Here is a 21,786-nt window from a genome sequence, read left to right as displayed (position 1 = left end):
TTCAACGTTTTCCCGGGCTCTGAGACCCTATGGAAGACGTAGGAAGTGTCACGTTATTGCACAGATCCTGAGTCTTCAATAAAAAGAGCCAAGATGAAACACTACTTCTCAGACAGGCCACTTCCTGCTTGAAATCTTCTCAGGTTTTGGCCTGCCATAGGAGTTCTGTTATACTCACAGACACCATTCAAACAGTTTTAGAAACTTTAGGGTGTTTTCTATCCAAAGCCAATAATTATATGCATATTCTAGTTACTGGGCAGGAGTAGTAACCAGATTAAATCGGGTATGTTTTTTATCCAGCCGTGCAAATACTGCCCCCTATCCCCAACAGGTTTTAAGAGTGTGCTCCTAATCTCAGCTCGTTACCTGTATAAAAGACACCTGGGAGCCGGAAATCTTTCTGATTGAGAGGGGGTCAAATACTTATTTCCCTCATTAAAATGCAAATCAATTTATACAATTTTTGACATGCGTTTTTCTGTTTTTTTTGTTATTCTGTCTCTCACTGTTCAAATAAACCTACCATTAAAATTATAGACTGATCATTTCTTTGTCAGTGGGCAAATGTACAAAATCAGCAGGGGGATCAAATACTTTTTTCCCCTCACTGTACATTGTTTGTCTTCAGGAAGGCAGTGAGTTGCTGCGCAACAGCTTTTTCTAAAACTTTTGAGAGGAATGGGAGATTCGATATAGGCCAATAGTTTTTTATATATTCTGGGTCAAGGTTTGGCTTTTTCAAGAGAGGCGTTATTACTGCCACTTTTAGTGAGATTGGTTCACATCCGGTGGATAGAGAGCCGCTTATTATATTCAACATACTGTAGGAGGGCCAAGCACAGGAAGCAGCTCTTTCAGTAGTTTAGTTGGAATAGGGTCCAGTATGCAGCTTGAAGGTTTAGAGGCCATGACTATTTTCATCAATGTGTCAAGAGATATAGTATTAAAAAAACGAGTGTCTCCCTTAATCCTAGGTCCTGGCAGAGTTGTGCAGACTCAGGTCAACTGAGCTTTGGAGAAATACGCAGATTTAAAGAGGAGTCTGTAATTTGCTTTCTAATGATCATGATATTTTCGTCATAGAAGTTCTGAATTTATCACTGCTGAAGTGAAAGCCATCCTCTCTTGGGGAATGCTGCTTTTTAGTTAGCTTTGCGACAGTATCAAAAATACATTTTGGATTGTTCTTATTTTCTTCAATTAAGTTGGAAAAATAGGAAGATCGAGCAGCAGTGAGGGCTCTTCGATACTGCACGGTACTGTCTTTCCAAGCTCGTCGGAAGACTTCCAGTTTGGTGTAGCGCCATTTCCGTTACAATTTTCTGGAAGCTTGCTTCAAGGCTTGGGTATTTTCTGTATACCAGGGAGCTAGTTTCTTATGACAAATGTTTTTTTGTTTTAGGGTATTACGTAAGTTTAAATTGAGTTCCTCAGTTAGGTGGTTAAATGATTTTTGTACTCTGACGTCCTTGGGTAGGTGGAGGGAGTCTGGAAGGGCATCTAAGAATCTTTGGGTTGTCCGAGAATTTAAAGCCCAGCTTTTGATGATCCTTGGTTGGGGTCTGAGCAGATTATTTGTTGCGATTGCAAACGTAATAAAGTGGTGGTCCGGTAGTCCAGGATTACGAGGAAAAACATTAAGATCCACAACATTTATTCCACGGGACAAAACTAGGTCCAGAGTATGACTGTGGCAGTGAGTAGGTCCAGAGACATGTTGGACAAAACCCACTGAGTTGATGATGGCTCCGAAAGCCTTTTGGAGTGGGTCTGTGGACTTTTCAAATCATCCAGCCGGTCAGTTAGTAAGACAGTCAGTCAGTCAGACAGTCAGTCAGTCATACAGTCAGTCAGTCATACAGTCAGTCAGTCATACAGTCAGTCAGTCAGCTAGCCAACAAAGTCAGTCAGACAGTCAGTCAGCCCGTCCATCAGTCAGTCATTCAGCCAGTCAGCACCACCAATGACCAGTAGAGGGAGCTAGAGGAGTAGAACTCAGGCTAGATAGGTAGATATTGAGTAAGCATACAGAATGTTGTGACAGACAGGGGTTGAATTACACTACTTAATTAACATAAAATGACGATAACGCATAGAGGGCTGGAGCACCATTACTATGCTTCATCATGTCTGAAAATGACTTTTGGAGAAAGGTTTGTCAAACCTCCTAAGCAAACGAACAAGAAGTGTTTTGATGTTGAACTTAGACACGATGTGCTCATAACGTGTCCTGCTCCTATCCATGATCTCTTTGTGCCAACGTCTTTGTCCTCTAGTTAACTAAAAAGCTCCTTTAAATCATGATGTTCTGCATAATTTGTCCCTCGTTTGATCAATGATACAGTAGGGAGCCTTGAAGGAGAGTCGCGAGAGGGTTTTAAGGGCCTTTTGACATTATCTCATAAACAATGGAGCGAATACACTAACATTACAGTCCACAGATTGTTTACTAATACGCTACTACACTTCAGTATCACACTGCGTGCGTGTGGGTGTGTGTATATTCTCTGCTGTGTAAGGTGTCACAGAGAGATGCTGTCAGTGAGAGAAAGAGGAAGATGTGAGTAGAGAGTAGGAGAGCTTTAAGAATTTGTTGTGGGGGTGTAGGTGCAGTGCATCAGTCTGTGACTAACCGAGATGAAGGGGCGGAGGAGGACACACCTGCGTCAGTATGTACCCACTAGGATATATGACAAGATTCCAGTAGATGACAAGAATTACTTGACTCCAATTGTTGTACAACCAGGAGCTCTCATTGAGATGAAGACTGAAAGACAGAAGGGTTGAGAGGAACAGCGTGGGCCGTATTGGTGTACCTGAGAGTGGAGGGTGGTGTGTGTGTGTACATGCATGTGTGTATATGTATCTGTCTGTTCGTGTGATGGTCCCAGGGCTGTGGTGAGTGAACCGTGGGCTCTAAAACAGGGTTATAGCCAAGAGTCACTTAGAGGGCAACCTCATTAATTACCCCCCTCCTTTTACCCTTTCATTTCTCCCTCCTTTCTTCTATGCCACCTCCCTTCTCCTCTCCTCTCTAACCTCCAAGGTTAATTCAACCGTATCTCCCAATGAGCCTCACTTTTCATCCCCCCTCCCATGTCTTCCCCTCACTACCTCACCTCTCTTGGGCCCCCCCCATCCCCGTTCCTCCCCTAACTACCTCATCTCTCTTGGGCTCCCCCATCCCCTATCCTTCCCTAACTACCTCACCTCTCTTGGGCTCCCCCCATCCCCTATCCTTCCCTAACTACCTCACCTCTCTTGGGCTCCCCCAATCCCATGCCCTCCCCTTACTACCCCACTTATCTTGGGCTCCCCCCATCCCCTATTCTCCCCTCACTACCCCACTTCTCTTGGGCTCCCCCATCCCCTATCCTCCCCTCACTACCTCACCTCTGTTGGGCTCCCCCCCATCCCCTATCCTCCCCTCACTACCCCACTTCTCTTGGGCTCCCCCCCATCCCCTATCCTCCCCTCACTACCTCACCTCTGTTGGGCTCCCCCCATCCCCTATCCTCCCCTCACTACCCCACCTCTCTTGGGCTCCCCCATCACCTATCCTCCCCTCACTACCCCACCTCTCTTGGGCTCCCCCCATCACCTATCCTCCCCTCACTACCCCACCTCTCTTGGGCTCCCCCCATCCCCCATCCCCTATCCTCCCCTCACTACCCCACCTCTCTTGGGCTCCCCCATCCCCTGTCCTGTCTGCTCCTCATTGCCTCCACTTCTCTCCTCAATAATCCTCTTCTTTCCCTTTTCTCGCCCTGCCCTACCTTCTCCATCCTCTCTGCCAGTATGTACACTGAGCAGACAGACATAGACTAGCATAAAGATTAGATCTCCTCTGCTCCTCCTGCCCTACCCTCTGCCCTCCTTCTCTCCTTCTCTCCTCCCTCTCTACCAGTGCTTACCTTGAGCGAGCAGACAGACAGACAGACAGACAGACAGACAGACAGACAGACAGACAGACAGACAGACAGACAGACAGACAGACAGACAGACAGACAGACAGACAGACAGACAGACAGACAGACAGACAGACAGAGAAAAGGGAAGAGAGAGGAGAGAGAGAGTTAGGTACTCCAAACTATCAGCCCTTAATTCAAATTAATGGGAGGATTTCCAGCACCAACTTTACTTGATGTGGGATGCTTTTGCTCACTCTCTCTTTCCTATCCCTCTCTCTGTCTCCTATACGAGGCAGGTTATTGATTTTCAACCAAACAAATGTCATGTTTTATTTAATAACTGACACTCTCCAGTGCTCCCTCCCTATTGATTTAGTGAGACATGATGAGTGTTCATGTTGAACACATTGTCAAAGCTGATTTATCTGCATTTGATGGCCTTCAAGAAAATAAAGGACATTTCAATTCCTGAATTTGAATTACAATGAATCTCTTCAGTTGAAAACAAATTGATTCTAATGTTTCAAAACATGATAGATTGATAACAGGGCTGTCCAGAAACAACCTCTATCCTCTACCCCTATAGCCCTAGCTCAAGTCAATCTGAAAGGATCAGATAGGTATAAACAACCTTTCCCTCTAACTGGCAAGGTGGAATTGAGGTCCCCTGAGGTCCCCTCAGGTTTGTGTTTTATAGTTGTTTCACCTTGAGTTCCAGTTCATTGCATGCTGAGTCCCCACAGCTTTTTTCACTAATGCAGGAAAGAGGGAGAGGGGTTGAAGAGAAGGTGAGAGGGGTGAAAGAGAGGATGAGAGGGTGGAAGAGAAGGGGAGAGGGGTGGAATGGACGGTGAGAGGGGTGGAAGAGAAGGTAACATCAAATGTGATACCCAGCAGCAGGTTCACGTTTATTGTCATGAGTCTTGTCCTGGAGGCAGAACTGAGTGATTTCGCCTTCAAAAGTCAAAATTGCAAAGTCAAAAATGTAAAAATGTGCTTTTTTGTATTAATTTAAGGTTACACTTTTTTTTTTAAAGGTGCTATCTAGAACCAAAAAGGGTTCTTTGGCTATCCCCATAGAATATCTATTAAATAGATTCTTCAAATTTTGAAGAACCCCTTTTGGTTCCAGGTAGAACCGTTTACACAGAGGGTTCTACCTGGAACCAAAAAGGGTTCTCCTATGGGAACAGCCGCAGAACCCTTTTGGAACCCTTTTTTCTAAGAGTGTAAGGTTAGGCATTAGGGTTAGCAGTGTTGTTAATGTCAGGGTTAAGGTTAGGTTTAAAATCAGATTTTATGACTTTTTGGCTGTGCCAGCTAGTGACTAATCTGCAGAGCTGCCTCCAGAACAAGATTCACGACAAAAAATGCTAACCTGCTACACAGAACCTCAATGGAATATTACTCAATGGAAAAAGTATGATTGATGTTTCCATTGATAGTACAGATATATTCCTTTGAAGACAGGAGTGTATCATCATGGTTACATGTTATCCATCTACAGTGCATGGGTAGGTAGTTCCTTCTACAGAAATAGAATGACTAGAATGGAACTTCCCATTCCATTATATTTCTATGGTGCCCTCCCTGTAGCTACAGTAAACTAACTGTGTGTTTACTGTCTGTTCCACAGACCATAGTTCGAGGGAACCGTCCCCCGAAGGAAGCGTCCATCAATGGTCTCCTGGAGGAGTTCGACAACATATCTGTGACACGTTCCAACTCCCTACGTAAAGAAAGCCCTACGGGCTCCCACCAGGCTGGGGCCCCCAAACCCGCCTCCCACCACCCCCAACACCCCCATCCCAACGAGGAGAACGGCTTCAGCCACTATTACTCCCGGTACTCCTGTGACCTGGACACCCCCAGTAGGGACTTCTCTCTGGAGCCTTACAGGAAGGACGGTAAAGGCTTTGCTCCAGATGGGGACTGGGCCGTGGGGAGACACTACCGCTTCCCCAAACAGAACGGCCACCTCACCCACGCCACCCGCATCCCCTTCTACCCCGACGCCATGCCTCAGAAGGCCGATTACGCCAAGCTGCCTCCGGACTACCACACCTACCTGGAGAGCAAGGTGGCAGGGGCGCGCTCGGCCGACGAGGTGGGCTCTGGGTCCGGGGTGGGCAGCGGAGGGGGGTCCGCCGGGTCCACGACAGGGGGGTACTACCGTGCGTCCGTAGGTGGCTCGTCCAGTCAGGACTACCGGGACGCGTCAATGGTGGGGACGCCGTCCCGCACCTCGCTGCACAGCGAGCAAATCAACTACCCGGACAGCGAGTGGAGCTACAGCGGCGTGTCCAGAGATGAATACGAGAAGAGGCCCAAGTCGTCGTATGTGAGGCAGAACAGCCCCACGCCGGCCATCAGACAGCGCTCCAGGTCGGGGTCTGGCCTCCAGGAGCCCAACGTGCCCTACAGGGCCAGCGGGGTCTTTAAGAGTCCTCCTCAGACACACCCCTACAGCTCCTACACCTACCCACGCCTCTCAGAGACACTCACCAACTCACAGGCCATGGCCAAGGTATGTCTGGGCTGGTGTGTATATTTCCATGTGATGGAAAATATTAATACCAAGGTATGACACCAAGGGCAACATGTTAGCACTGTGTTATTTTCTACTATTATCAACATAATAAATTATCTAGTTTTGGTAATAATTGTATCAGGTGATAAGTAATAGGCAGCATTTCCCTATGAAGAACCTACTAAACTGATAGGTTTGATTTGTTAGAATCCCCATCAGCCGACACCAATGGAGACAGCTGGTCTTACTGGGGTCTGACACATAAGACATTACAGACATTACAAACAATACAGACAATACAGACAATACAGACATTACAGAAGGGAGTTCCATGCACTCATGACTCTGTATAATTATGTACATTTCCTATAATATGTTCTGGACATGGGGACTGTGAAAAGACCCCTCGTGGTATGTCTGGTGGGGTAAGTGTGTGTGGCACTGCTGTGTGTAAGTTCCAACACATTTCTCTCCTCTATCTGTGTGATGGACGTAGTGTCAGCAGTTAATCTACTGTTCCCCAGCGGAGGAAGGCTCTGCTAAGACACAGAATTACCTTTACGGGATCCACACTAGATTCAATTAACTCTACACGCTACGATAACACAGTTCAGAGGAGGGGGAAGGGGAGGGCAGAGGGAAGGAGGGGAGAAATGGAGGAGGGGGCAGAGGGAAGGAGGGGGAGAAATGGAGGAGGGAGGGCAGAGGGGAGAAATGGAGGAGGGGGTAGAGGGAAGGAGGGGGCAGAGGGAAGGAGGGGGAAATGGAGGAGGGGGGCAGAGGGAAGGAGGGGGCAGAGGGAAGGAGGGGGGCAGAGGGAAGGAGGGGGAGAAATGGAGGAGGGGGCAGAGGAAGAAGAGAAACTGTCCATCAGTCTGATACCACAGTTCAGCTGAGGGTGAGGGATGGGGGAGGACAGAGGAAGAGAGGTAGAGAGGGCGAGAGGGAGAGAGGGGGACTGGGATAGTTTTTCATTTGACTTACCGATTTCATGGCACAGGGTGTATGAGTTTATATATAAAATGATGCAAGATTCAGCTAAAATGATTGAACAGAATTCTTGCCACCAACAAAATGATGAATATTTAGTGCATACAATCATCGCAGCTCTGCATATTTTGTTGAGAGGATACAGAATCAATAGACCACTTTGTTCTGGTATTGCCCTCAGGTAGCCTGTTTCTGGTCTCGGGTTCCAGAATGGCTGAAAAAGTATAACATTCATCTAAAATTGACCCTAGAAGTAGCATTGTTGGAAGATTTGGAGAGACCTGGTCAGTAAATTACTAATACTCTTAGTAAAAGTATTTATCTTCAACTCACAATCTGTGGATTCTATTTGATCAGATAGATTCAAATTGTATGTTAAACATCACAGCATAGTTGAAAGATATATGGTGCGTGGAAATCTAAAGAGGTTGGCCAGCAGAGATAGATGGGATGGACTGAGAGAAACTGAGGGTTGGGATGTGGAACTGGAGTCAAGTTGCTGGGCAGGGGATGGAATGACGGTCAAAGATAAAAGTAAAAAATGAAGTCAAAATAACCCCCCCAAAAGGTTAGTTTGAATGACACTGAGGTTTTTTCGAATGGTTGTGGGGCAGCTCTCGGGGAACAGTTCGGGGATCTTGGAGGGTTGTGGGGCAGCTCTCGGGGAACGGTTCGGGGATCTTGGAGGGTTGTGGGGCAGCTCTCTGGGAATGGTTCGGGGATCTTGGAGGGTTGGTGGTCTGGCAGTTGGGATCTTGGGCCGGTGGCGAGAGAAGTCTTCTATTGAGCTCCTTACTCTTTGACTTGTGAACTACAGATATACTGCAGACAAACATGTTCCTATAGAAGAGCTGCATGGAGGGGAATTATAATCAGCAGCGTAGTCTGTTTCTAAGTAACCGGAAAACAAAGGGGTTCATTCATTTATTTAGTGTTCTAGAAGAAAAGACAAAGTCCTGATAACATCTAGAGAGCATGCGTGTATGTGTGAAGCGTACGAGGCCCAAGCAAATACCGCTCTGCAACTGCAGTCCCCTATATCAGCTTCAGTTATGCAACAGTGGAGTGGCACAGTACATATGGAGATGTGTAAAAGTGACTTTCAGGCCTAGACCCAATGGAGATGCCATAATAATCCACATTCTACAGCAACGTTCTTCACTTCTCCCAGTCCTGGTCCTGGAGAGCTGCAGTAATGTATGTATGCAGGGCTTTGCTCCAACCCAGCACTAACACAACTCTTTCAGAAAATGTTTGTTTTTTATTGATTTGTTAAATTAGGTTTGTTAGTGCTGGGCTGAAACAAAAGTGTGCACACCGTCGCTCTCCAAGCGCAGGATACAAGAACGCTGTTAGAGTGCGTTTGTCATGAGTGGACTGACATTTCGGGCAAATGACATATAGGCTGGTCCATTTTCATCCCAGTGGGCCTGTCTAACTTGTTTAGGTTTTTTTGTTGCTCAAAATGATCATTATCTCGCTAATAATGGGGGCCTCGAGGGAAGAAATTATACAGTATATTAAAAATGCCAGGGCCGATTTTTGATCCCAGTTTATGTATCCTTTGTTGACCCTGCCGGACAAAGGCCTGTGTGATAATCTGAAGGTGAATGACAGGCTTACATCCCAGTGCTGAAACAATGACCTTTCATTGAACTGTGCAGAGCAGAAGGATCAGTCAAATGTATCATCCCTATTTCTCTCAGTCACGACTCTCCCCCTCCTCCTTCTGTGTAGCAGAGACTATATTCTGCACCTACAGTATTACACCAGCGACTAGCCTATTATACACAAATATAGGAACTAGTTATTTATCTATATATTCATCCATCTAATACCTTTGCCGAACGATGTAGCACGAACAGAGAGTAACAACAAAATATATTACACTGATATACATACATTTGTGCTCTGTATCTGTTGAGGAGAGGAGACTAGCTGTAGTAGGCTGTACATCTGGTGTTACAGTAGTACTGGATATGCTGATGCAAACCCCAGGATGCCCTTATGAAATCCACTTAACCTCCAACACCTCAGTAAACACGCTGTCTGGGAAAATGTACACAAGTAGTACCAGAAACAGTCATGTACAATGTGTTTTTTTATTACAATAACATGGCTGTGATTGGGCAAGACAGGTTCTATATCTGGTCACACTTTATACACATAATCATCCTATAATTTAAACAGAATTCACTACATGACTTTAGTTCCATCTGAAGAAGAAGGAGATCTTCGAGGGGTATGTGAAAAAACAGTCACTGGATGTGTCGTGACGCCTGTAGATTCCTAACATCAGTAGAAAAAAATACTAAAAACTAAAGTGTGTTGTAAGTGATCTGGAAGCTTAAGAACCACCATTCTTCCTGCCTCTTGGACCTTGTAATAAACCCACCTCTCTCTCTCTCCCTTCCTCCCTCTCTTCTCTCTCCCTTCCTGCCTCTCTTCCTCCCTCTTCTCTCTCTCACCCTGCCTCTCTTTTCTCTCCCTGCCTCTCTTCCCCCCTCTCTTCTCCCTCCCTGCCTCCCTCTCTTCTCTCTCCCTCCCTCCCTCTCTCACCTCCCTCCCTCTCTCCCTCCATCTCCCTCTCTTCTCTTCCTCCCTCTCCCCCCTCTCCCTCCCTCTCTCTGCCTCTCTTCTCCCCCCCTCTCTATCCCTCTCTCCCCCCCTCTCTTCTCTCCCTCCCTCTCCCCTGTCTTTTTCTCTTTGAGTTCAGTCATTGAACAAAACCCCCCTTTTTGTTGTGAGTCAGCAGGGGTATAACAGTAGACAGCACGGGGACTTACACACACACACACACACACACACACACACACACACACACACACACACACACACACACACACACACACACACACACACACACACACACGCATTTAACTAACATGGATCAGGAGACCCTTGGCTGACAGCCAGCCGCCGGGGCCCGCCAATGATAGGGTGTCTGGAGAGTAGTCCATCCCTCCTGCAGACAACGAGGTGCACCGCCCTCCTCACAGTCATTCATTAAACAAGTCCACGCCACATCATTATACCGCCATCTACCCAGCCCTGCTTCTACTCTGTGTTTGTGTATGTAGGTAGAGGAGTGTGCGCGCGTAGGTGGAGGAGTGTGTGTGTGTAGGTGGAGGAGTGTGCGCGCGTAGGTGGAGGAGTGTGTTGTGTAGGTGGAGGAGTGTGTGTGTGTAGGTGGAGGAGTGTGTTGGAGTGTGTGTGTGTAGGTGGAGGAGTGTGTTGTGTAGGTGGAGGAGTGTGTTGTGTAGGTGGATGAGTGTGTTGTGTAGGTGGAGGAGTGTGTGTGTGTAGGTGGTGGAGTGTGTGTTGTGTAGGTGGAGGAGTGTGTTGTGTAGGTGGAGGAGTGTGTTGTGTAGGTGGAGGAGTGTGTGTGTGTAGGTGGAGGAGTGTGTTGTGTAGGTGGAGGAGTGTGTGTGTAGGTGGAGGAGTGTGTGTGGGTAGGTGGAGGAGTGTGTGTGTGTAGGTGGAGGAGTGTGTTGTGTAGGTGGAGGAGTGTGTTGTGTAGGTAGAGGAGTGTGTTGTGTAGGTGGAGGAGTGTGTTGTGTAGGTGGAGGAGTGTGTTGTGTAGGTGGAGGAGTGTGTTGTGTAGGTGGAGGAGTGTGTGTGTAGGTGGAGGAGTGTGTGTGTAGGTGGAGGAGTGTGTGTGTGTAGGTGGAGGAGTGTGTGTGTGTAGGTGGAGGAGTGTGTTGTGTAGGTGGAGGAGTGTGTTGTGGAGGAGTGTGTTGTGTAGGTGGAGGTGTGTGTGTGTGTGTAGGTGGAGGAGTGTGTGTGTGTGTAGGTGGAGGAGTGTGTGTTGTGTAGGTGGAGGAGTGTGTTGTGTAGGTGGAGGAGTGTGTGTGTGTAGGTGGAGGAGTGTGTGTGTGTAGGTGGAGGAGTGTGTTGTGTAGGGGGGGAAGTGTGTTGTGTAGGTGGAGGAGTGTGTTGTGTAGGTGGACGAGTGTGTGTGTGTGTAGGTGGAGGAGTGTGTGTGTGTAGGTGGAGGAGTGTGTGTGTGTAGGTGGAGGAGTGTGTGTGTGTAGGTGGAGGAGTGTGTTGTGTAGGTGGAGGAGTGTGTTGTGTAGGTGGAGGAGTGTGTTGTGTAGGTGGAGGAGTGTGTGTGTGTAGGTGGAGGAGTGTGTGTGTGTAGGTGGAGGAGTGTGTTGTGTAGGTGGAGGAGTGTGTGTGTACGTGGAGGAGTGTGTGTGTGTAGGTGGAGGAGTGTGTGTGTGTAGGTGGAGGAGTGTGTGTGTAGGTGGAGGAGTGTGTGTGTAGGTGGAGGAGTGTGTGTGTGTAGGTGGAGGAGTGTGTGTGTGTAGGTTGAGGAGTGTGTGTGTGTAGGTGGAGGAGTGTGTGTGTGTGTAGGTGGAGGACTGTGTTGTGTAGGTGGAGGAGTGTGTGTGTGTAGGTGGAGGAGTGTGTGTGTGTAGGTGGAGGAGTGTGTGTGTGTGTAGGTGGAGGATTGTGTTGTGTAGGTGGAGGATTGTGTTGTGTAGGTGGAGGAGTGTGTTGTGTAGGTGGAGGAGTGTGTTGTGTAGGTGGAGTGTGTGTGTGTGTAGGTGGAGGAGTGTGTGTGTGTAGGTGGAGGAGTGTGTTGTGTAGGTGGAGGAGTGTGTTGTGTAGGTGGAGGAGTGTGTTGTGTAGGTGGAGGAGTGTGCGCGTAGGTGGAGGAGTGTGTGTGTGTAGGTGGAGGAGTGTGTTGTGTAGGTGGAGGAGTGTGTTGTGTAGGTGGAGGAGTGTGTTGTGTAGGTGGAGGAGTGTGTTGTGTAGGTGGAGTGTGTGTGTGTGTAGGTGGAGGAGTGTGTGTGGGTAGGTGGAGGAGTGTGTGTGTGTAGGTGGAGGAGTGTGTTGTGTGTAGGTGGAGGAGTGTGTGTGTGTAGGTGGAGGAGTGTGTGTGTGTAGGTGGAGGAGTGTGTTGTGTAGGTGGAGGAGTGTGTTGTGTAGGTAGAGGAGTGTGTTGTGTAGGTGGAGGAGTGTGTTGTGTAGGTGGAGGAGTGTGTTGTGTGTAGGTGGAGGAGTGTGTGTGTGTAGGTGGAGGAGTGTGTGTGTAGGTGGAGGAGTGTGTGTGTGTAGGTGGAGGAGTGTGTGTGTGTAGGTGGAGGAGTGTGTGTGTGTAGGTGGAGGAGTGTGTGTGTGTGTGTAGGTGGAGGAGTGTGTGTGTGTGTAGGTGGAGGAGTGTGTGTGTGTAGGTGGAGGAGTGTGTGTGTGTAGGTGGAGGAGTGTGTGTGTGTAGGTGAAGGATGAGTGCGTGTGTGAGAGAGATTCTACATTTCAAGATTTCCCTCCTCCTTCCTGCCCCGCCTCTTCCTTGTTGTCAGGTTTTCATTAGGAGACGACTCATGTCCTGTCGGAGTGTGTGTTCGGGGGGTGTGTGTGTTCGGGGGGTGTGTGTTCGAGGGGCGAGTGTGTGTTCGAGGGGCGAGTGTGTGTTAGAGGGGCGAGTGTGTATTCGAGGGGGGAGTGTGTGTTCGAGGGGGGAGTGTGTGTTCAGGGGGGAGTGTGTGTTCAGGGGGCGTGTGTGTTCAGGGGGAGTGTGTGTTCAGGGGGAGTGTGTGTTCAGGGGGAGTGTGTGTTCAGGGGGGAGTGTGTGTTCAGGGGGGAGTGTGTGTTCAGGGGGGAGTGTGTGTTCAGGGGGAGTGTGTGTTCAGGGGGAGTGTGTGTTCAGGGGGGAGTGTGTGTTCAGGGGGAGTGTGTGTTCAGGGGAGTGTGTGTTCAGGGGGAGTGTGTGTTCAGGGGGAGTGTGTGTTCAGGGGGGAGTGTGTGTTCAGGGGGGAGTGTGTGTTCAGGGGGAGTGTGTGTTCAGGGGGAGTGTGTGTTCAGGGGGGAGTGTGTGTTCAGGGGGGAGTGTGTGTTCAGGGGGGAGTGTGTGTTCAGGGGGAGTGTGTGTTCAGGGGGGAGTGTGTGTTCAGGGGGAGTGTGTGTTCAGGGGGAGTGTGTGTTCAGGGGGGAGTGTGTGTTCAGGGGAGTGTGTGTTCAGGGGGAGTGTGTGTTCAGGGGGGAGTGTGTGTTCAGGGGGAGTGTGTGTTCAGGGGGAGTGTGTGTTCAGGGGGAGTGTGTGTTCAGGGGGAGTGTGTGTTCAGGGGGAGTGTGTGTTCAGGGGGGAGTGTGTGTTCAGGGGGGAGTGTGTGTTCAAGGGGGAGTGTGTGTTCAGGGGGGAGTGTGTGTTCAAGGGGAGTGTGTGTTCAGGGGGGAGTGTGTGTTCAGGGGGAGTGTGTGTTCAGGCGGAGTGTGTGTTCAGGGGAGTGTGTGTTCAGGGGGAGTGTGTGTTCAGGGGGAGTGTGTGTTCAGGGGGAGTGTGTGTTCAGGGGGAGTGTGTGTTCAGGGGAGTGTGTGTTCAGGGGGAGTGTGTGTTCAGGGGGACTGTGTGTTCAGGGGGAGTGTGTGTTCAGGGGGAGTGTGTGTTCAGGGGGAGTGTGTGTTCAGGGGAGTGTGTGTTCAGGGGGAGTGTGTGTTCATTGGGAGTGGTGGAGGTAATTTAATTGGCTCTGACAGTCAGAGCATCATCTCCTCAGTGCTGGAGGCAGCTTGTCTTCACTAGATAGATTATTAGTCTAGATATTATATATCTCCGCCCTGTACGACCAGGAACGGTTCATAGCTATAATTCAGTCTACTTTAAAACAGCTGGTTTTCTGAGCAATCTTTCTAATTATTAGAACATGTAAACAGCTTAATCAGCGTTCCAGTGGTGTATTTGATCTGCACATGTACCAGCACCGGGTAGCGCAAGCTTCCCTCTTATCCATGAGAGAAGTGAGTTCAGAAAACTTAAAGTATGCATCTTATAAATAGTTTTCAAATACACACTTTATATGTCAAAACTCAGAATCAAATAGTCTTCGCAAAAATAATGGAGTTTGCCCTGAAAAAGTTTTGCACTTAAATACAAATCACAATTTTGAGCCGGCTGTCATCTTATGAGCTTATTAGAGTATTATTTTAATATTAGCTCATCTAGCTTAAATAGATTATGTTTTCAGGGTATTAGCTGTCTTTCTAACACTGTCTCTGTCTGTCTTCCATCTCTCGCAGGGTGATTACGACCGGCAGTCACGGGACGGGAGTCCCCAGGTCCCAGGGTCTGACACGTACCCCCGCGGGCCCCTCAAACTACCTCAGAGTCACAACAAGCCCTCTGGCTACCCCCCCGGACACCTCCAGTACCCCGCTGTGTTCCACCACTACAAACCCTCCCCCTACCACCACCCACCCTCACAGCCCAGCCCGCCATACACCCCACAGGTGGGTCTACCGTGTGCGTACGTGCGTGTGTGCGTGCATGTGATTGTGCATATTTGCATGCGTATGTGTGTCCTAAGATAGGATTATATCTTGTTTATGACCTAAAAATATTATGATCTACAATTACGTATGACTCTCAGAGAAACAGGTGTAACTGCAAAGATCACCACCGACAGTGCAGTAGAGTCATTAACCGGATCTCTCCTCCCTCCCTCCTACAGGGGGCATATTCCCAGCCATCGTCCCTCTACATTCCCCTGGGGGCCTACCCCCCTCCTTCCTGGGGCTCCAGTTCAGACGCCCAGCCCTCCAGGGTCTCCCACGAACAGTTCAGGGCCGCCCTGCAGCTCGTCGTCAACCCAGGTAATTACAGAGAACCCTAAGAAAGAAACACAAGTACAACCCAAATCAGTTAAAATATACAGTAAGTTCTTCTGCTAGTTTGTAGATAATGAACAGAAGCTTCATAGATATCTTTCTGGGGGCAGCAAACATTGATCAGCCTCTGATCCATCTTTGACCCCAGGTGACCCCAGGGAGTACTTGGACAGTTTCATAAAAATTGGCGAGGGCTCGACGGGCATCGTGTGCATTGCCAGCGAGAAGCACAGTGGCAAGCAGGTGGCCGTCAAGAAGATGGACTTGAGGAAACAGCAGAGGAGAGAACTGCTCTTCAACGAGGTGAGAAGTCAAGGGTTAGGGGTTAGGGGTCATGGGTTTGTCTCCGTGGAGACCAAACCATTTTGGTACTGTATTTTTTTTACTATAATAGACTGAAAGATTTAGGTAAGATAGTGTACAATTAATTAGTCAACATTTCAATTAGACGTGCCAGAGTAAAACTATAAAGGTAGTTTTTAGCCCCCAGATTAGGCTACCTCACAGAAGAGGCTTTTCTGGACCTCAGATGTGTTGATTAGAGCAGTGTGTTAGTGAACCTGATTTAGATGTTGCCAAGGCAACAAGCTGACATTATTTTGGGTTTGGAAAGGAGTGTGCCAAGCCTTTTAGCTCTACTCTACTGTACCATTGCTGCCTGCTATGTAGCAACACTATGGAGCTGTTACTACTCAGTAGTCAGACACAGTATTTTTGTTATGAAGCCAGTGAGGGACTTTGTTTGAATGAAGTGGGTTGAATGACTTACAGTATGTTGACAAGTTGTTGACATCGAACCAAAACATGAAGTATCTTGTCCTTACACATTTACGCACCCCACATCAATGATAGTAAAAGTGTGTGTGTGTGTGTGTGTGTGTGTGTGTGTGTGTGTATTTTGAAGCTTGATGTTATCCTTTTAGCACCCCAATCTAATAATCCCTTTTCATTAAGCTTCTAAAAAGATTGCAGAGCCATTTATTTATTTCATTTGTGACATAGACTACCTGCTATTCTATAAAATAACTCTTCAGTGAATTTCATCTTTCATTTCATCATATATTGCAGACATTGACATTTAAATTCAACCTAGATCTGATGTTAGGAGTAAAATTTAACCAATAAAAAATACATATACATTTTTAAGTAAAGAATATGCTTACAAATACCCCCAAATAAGATGCCATTATTTACAGTACTATCCTCATTTATTAAAATGTAATCTTCGATCCAATGTTTTGGAGTAGCTTATTGCAAAAATAACTTTGATCTGTGTCCAATACTTATGGAGGGCACTGTAGCCTACATCAGGAGAATAATTTTGCTTGCAAGCTTCATCAGTGGCCAGTTACCAATCCATCAATAGATGGGAAGATAACTTGGTAAAACTGAACATGAAGGCTAGGCAAACTGGGGTTTTGTTAGCTAGTTAGCTTAGCAGCCCACTACCTATCTTTCTTCAATTTCGTTCTAACATGCATGGCTGTATTTTCATTAACTTTGTCAATGCCTATTGTTTCCAGAAATGATATACGTTGTTATTTCTTAACACTGTAATATAATGTCACCATCTGATAGTTAGCTACAAATGTAGGATGAAAACCTATGCTAGCTAGTTATGTTAGCTAAACACCTGTATGGGGGAATGAAACTTGCCTTTTTAACTGTAAAATATTGGTGTGATGTAGACATAAAGAATAGACTTAACTTCAGGTAGATGTTTTTAGTTTTCTTCTAGGACAACAGGCAGGCGATCTACACCAGTGTGAAACTAGTAGGTTTGAGCTAGCTTATCAGAGCTGCTCCTAGGTAAAATGGCGGACCATTTGCGACGCAATTCGAGCTAAAATTCCTGTCTACTTGAGGATAACATCTTCACTGGTATGGACACCATTAATTGTCCAAACTGTTTTAGTATTTGAATGTTGTATGTTTCACTGTTCTACCCAGGCACAGTTACATTGCATGATTCATAGTCATGTCCACTCAGTAAAAAGATCTGCCAATCACACCCTATTCTGGAGGGTTGGTGGCCGACATTTTCAATTGATTGGCCACACCTGTTGTTGATTGTTTGGTACTCAGGTAGAGGGAGGCTGTGTAGAGCAGGTAGCCATGCGGTCTGATTCCTTGAAAGGTTTTTTATTGCATTTTAAAACCTTTTATTATTGTCTACTTTTAGCACACTTTTTACCCCTGTTAAAAAATATATAATATTTACCTCTTAAATAAATATCCTTATTTTTTGGGAAACTTCTGGTGCACAGCTAGGTCCGTTTTGTCACTATTGATATATTGGCTGCCTATGATGTAACCTGTGTTTGTTGTTTTGTTTCTAGGTGGTGATCATGAGGGACTATCACCATGAGAACGTGGTTGACATGTACAACAGCTACCTGGTCGGAGACGAGCTCTGGGTTGTTATGGAGTTCCTGGAGGGCGGGGCCCTGACGGACATTGTCACTCACACGAGGTAACCAATGATCTGCCACTAAAGTCCATTTACCTCTCTCCCAATGACTACCCAAGCATTAGCTAACATGAGTCTTCAATTCACTGTCTGAAAAAATAGCATTTGAATCGTTGTCCCACTAATTCATCTCGGGAAGTGAATAACCAAAGCAGATCCACAACAACATTCCTCAACAACCCCCATCAGATCTGGTTTCATGGGTTTTAGTTATTCATCTCAAACTTTTATGTCCCTCTCTCCTCTGTTGTTTTATTGTCTTCTTCTCAACGCCTCGTCGTTTCGATTAGCACACGGTGTGTCCTTGGTATTTTAATTATAGTCATTTGTATGGCGTGTTTCAGGGCGTGTTTCAGGGCGTCAGCATTGTGTGGTGTGTTTCAGGGCGTGTTTCAGGGCGTCAGCATTGTGTGGTGTGTTTCAGGGCGTGTTTCAGGGCGTGTGTCAGGGCGTGTGTCAGGGGGTGTGTCAGGGGGTGTTTCAGGGCGTGTTTCAGGGTGTGTGTCAGGGCGTGTGTCAGGGCGTGTGTCAGGGCGTGTTTCAGGGCGTGTGTCAGGGCGTGTGTCAGGGCGTGTGTCAGGGAGTGTTTCAGGCCGTGTGTCAGGGCGTGTGTCAGGGCGTGTTTCAGGGCGTGTTTCAGGGCGTGTGTCAGGGCGTGTTTCAGGGCGTGTTTCAGGGCGTGTGTCAGGGCGTGTTTCAGGGCGTGTGTCAGGGCGTGTGTCAGGGCGTGTGTCAGGGCGTGTGTCAGGGCGTGTGTCAGGGTGTGTTTCAGGGCGTGTTTCAGGGCGTGTGTCAGGGCGTGTGTCAGGGCGTGTTTCAGGGCGTGTGTCAGGGCGTGTGTCAGGGCGTGTTTCAGGGCGTGTTTCAGGGCGTGTGTCAGGGCGTGTTTCAGGGTGTGTGTCAGGGCGTGTGTCAGGGCGTGTGTCAGGGCGTGTTTCAGGGCGTGTGTCAGGGCGTGTGTCAGGGCGTGTTTCAGGGCGTGTGTCAGGGCGTGTGTCAGGGCGTGTGTCAGGGAGTGTGTCAGGGCGTGTGTCAGGGCGTGTGTCAGGGCGTGTGTCAGGGCGTGTGTCAGGGCGTGTGTCAGGGCGTGTGTCAGTATTATGTGGCGCCGTGTTGGGTGATAATAACATGGTTGCGTCAGTGGCGTCCCTGTTGGCGTGAAGTCATGAGATGTAGAGAAAAGTCCACACTTTTGCAATCTGAATATATTCAATATGTACAAATCCTCATATATTATTTAACCAGAGGGGGATTAGTAATTAAACATCGTAGTTCATGTATAATAACAAGGATGTAGCCTACTGTTTATGACACTACTTCAAAGAGCCACATTCATTTGTGTCATTAAAATAATGCATATCCATCAGCGGCCTGTCAGCAACAGGTTTCAGTTATATAATTCACGTGTTGGCTCAGGTGAATTATACCAATCTATTTCAGTCAGGTCTTTTGTTGCCTAAATTACTGTTCAATGTGGAGAGCTGAATAGAACACACGCGCACACACACACACACACACACACACACACACACACACACACACACACACACACACACACACACACACACACACACACACACACACACACACACACACACACACACACACTGCAGGTGAGTACACCCCCCCCTGAATTTTCTCTCTCTCGCTTTCATTCTCTCTCTCTCTCTCCTCCCCACCGCTCCCCCTTGGTGTCTGCCAACACACACAGTGTACCAGTTCCAGATTGGCCTCTCTTTATGTGTCGTGTTCATGTTCCTCAGCCATTTCAATCAGCTACAAATTTAAATGATCCTCAGGAGGCTGTATAGTGGCTGGCCTGTACTTTACACAGACTCAGCTGATGGAACTATAGGATGTGTGTGTGTGTGTGTGGGTATGCGTGTGATGCCCTTGGCATCTTTCACAGCCTCATTAAACAAAACACTTTATTTTTTATTCTCTGTTTGAAATCAGTTACTATCGTGGTAATAATTTGTTTTGGGCGTGGGTCTGTGTGTGTTTGTGTGTGTTTGTGTGTCTGTGTGTCTGTGTGTCTGTGTGTGTGTGTGTGTGTGTGTGTGTGTGTGTGTGTGTGTGTGTGTGTGTGTGTGTGTGTGTGTGTGTGTGTGTGTGTGTGTGTGTGTGTTCTATTCAGCTCTCCACATTGAACAGTAATTTAGGCAACAAAAGACCTGACTGAAATAGATTGGTATAACATCCATTCCCTAAAGCCTCATTTATCTATTGTAATTCTCAATACATATATGTGCGACAATAAAACCTGGTGCGATCTACCATGGGAGGGGTGTCTTTGTGTGCGCGTGTGTTGAGAGTTGTTCCTTGTTGTAAGCAAATGGCAAGATAATTGATTATTGTGGAGTGAGACAGGATAGTGAAGACAGTGCTGGAGGAGATGCAGGTGTCTCTGTGTGTGTGTGTGTGTGTGTGTGTGTGTGTGTGTGTGTGTGTGTGTGTGTGTGTGTGTGTGTGTGTGTGTGTGTGTGTGTGTGTGTGTGTGTGTGTGTGTGTGATGGGGGAGGTTCTCACCAGCTGGAGCTTCATGTTAATGTTCTGTGGAGTTCAGCCAGATGTATAGTTTACCCCCCAGCCCATATGGGACCACACACACACACACACACACACACACACACACACACACACACACACACACACACACACACACACACACACACACACACACACACACACACACACACACAAAACACTACATGGTTATCGGCATGAATTTCAAGCTCCTACGATGTTCCAATCTTCCTAGTATAATTGTATTTTTCATAGGAACGTTAAGGAGAAACACAATTGCAATAGTGTGTGTGTTCGTCTCCTACCGCCATCCTAACCTGTGTGTGTCGTCTCCTACCGCCATCCTAACCTGTGTGTGTCGTCTCCTACCGCCATCCTAACCTGTGTGTGTGTGTGTGTGTGTGTCGTCTCCTACCGCCATCCTAACCCGTGTGTGTGTGTCGTCTCCTACCGCCATCCTAACCTGTGTGTGTGTGTGTGTGTGTGTCGTCTCCTACCGCCATCCTAACCCGTGTGTGGGTGTGTGAGTCGTCTCTGTCGTGTCTTTGGTGAAGACATGTTTATCAAATAACTCCCTGTAATTATTATTAAGCGATTAAACTGATTAATCGTTTAACTGTAATTAACTAGGAGATCGGGGCACCAAGGAAAATATTCAGATTACAAAGTTATAATTTTCCTAATATAACTTTCCTATATTATAACATTATATATTATATTATATTATAGTATCTGACCGATTATCTTCTGGTTTAAATGGTGTATTCTTTACCTCGTCAGTCTCATTCCAAATGTCGTAAATTGTTGTTATCTGCACGAACCCAGTCTTCACTAAGTCATCCATACATCAATTGTCTTAAAATCATTTATTTACTAAACTAAGTAATTCACAGAAAGCATACAAAACAGTAGGTATCGTTACAAAGAAATGGTGGAGGAATGTGCTCTAGTGGGCTAAACCGGCATGGCGGCTTGTTAAACGAACAACAGGGTTGGGGGCAGTGGAGAAGGCACAACAGAGTTGATAAATATTAACAATTGATATGCTATGCCTTTGCACATGAACGCTCACTCATTCGGGAACAATTGCAATCAATATATATTTACGCTCAGTGTGTCGTCGGGATCCTTGTTGGAGAGTTTGGTTCTGTTGGAGAGTTTTTGTCTGCGTTCTCTCTCTCTCTCGGTTAGAATGGATCTTTCAAAGCGATTATTCGTTCATGTCGTTATAGAATGGATGTTTTGTCGGTCTTCGCGTTCAATGATACCGAATTTCTAGCTGCAGACTAGTAATTAATATCAAAGACTTGTTATTATTCTGTCGGTATCGATAGTCTAAAAGTTTAACCACATGGTATGGTTAAACTTCAGTAGAGGAATGCATGGTCAAACCTATTGGCCAACTCGTAATGGAGTGGAGGCCTGGTCTAAAGAAAGTCATTCTGGGTGTGGGTTTTATACTGAACATAGAAAAGCTGTCACATGACGCCTTGTCCTGTCTGTGTCCCTGGGGGCGTGCTGATGACTGAGTTATGCTATGGACAGAAATACAATTCTCTCACATTAACATCAGTACATAGCATCTCAACATATTCCAAATAGCTTTAATCTTATTAAATCATTTTATACAACCATTAGATGTAAGTCTCATCGCTGAGGCTAGTATATAAACCTTAGTATGGTAATATGGCCATATTGTCTCTAATGAGCCTCACAAAATTGTACCAAGCGGACCAGTTCGTAGC

At 47.0% G+C, this 21,786-nt stretch overlaps 1 protein-coding gene across 1 annotated transcript in view; it reads left to right on the top strand.

The window, feature by feature from the left end:
* Window positions 1–21,786, top strand: part of LOC106608064 (serine/threonine-protein kinase PAK 5) — a 131,892-nt gene that overhangs the window by 105,753 nt on the left and 4,353 nt on the right. The window contains exons 3-7 of the mRNA XM_014205744.2: window positions 5,551–6,441; window positions 14,458–14,667; window positions 14,889–15,030; window positions 15,194–15,348; window positions 17,385–17,518. Coding sequence (XP_014061219.2) covers window positions 5,551–6,441; window positions 14,458–14,667; window positions 14,889–15,030; window positions 15,194–15,348; window positions 17,385–17,518 — 1,532 coding nt within the window. The remainder of the gene's footprint in view (window positions 1–5,550; window positions 6,442–14,457; window positions 14,668–14,888; window positions 15,031–15,193; window positions 15,349–17,384; window positions 17,519–21,786) is intronic.

This window comes from Salmo salar, chromosome ssa06, assembly GCF_905237065.1.
Source record: "Salmo salar chromosome ssa06, Ssal_v3.1, whole genome shotgun sequence".
Lineage (NCBI taxonomy): Eukaryota > Metazoa > Chordata > Actinopteri > Salmoniformes > Salmonidae > Salmo > Salmo salar.
This window is presented reverse-complemented; position numbering and strand designations above follow the sequence as displayed.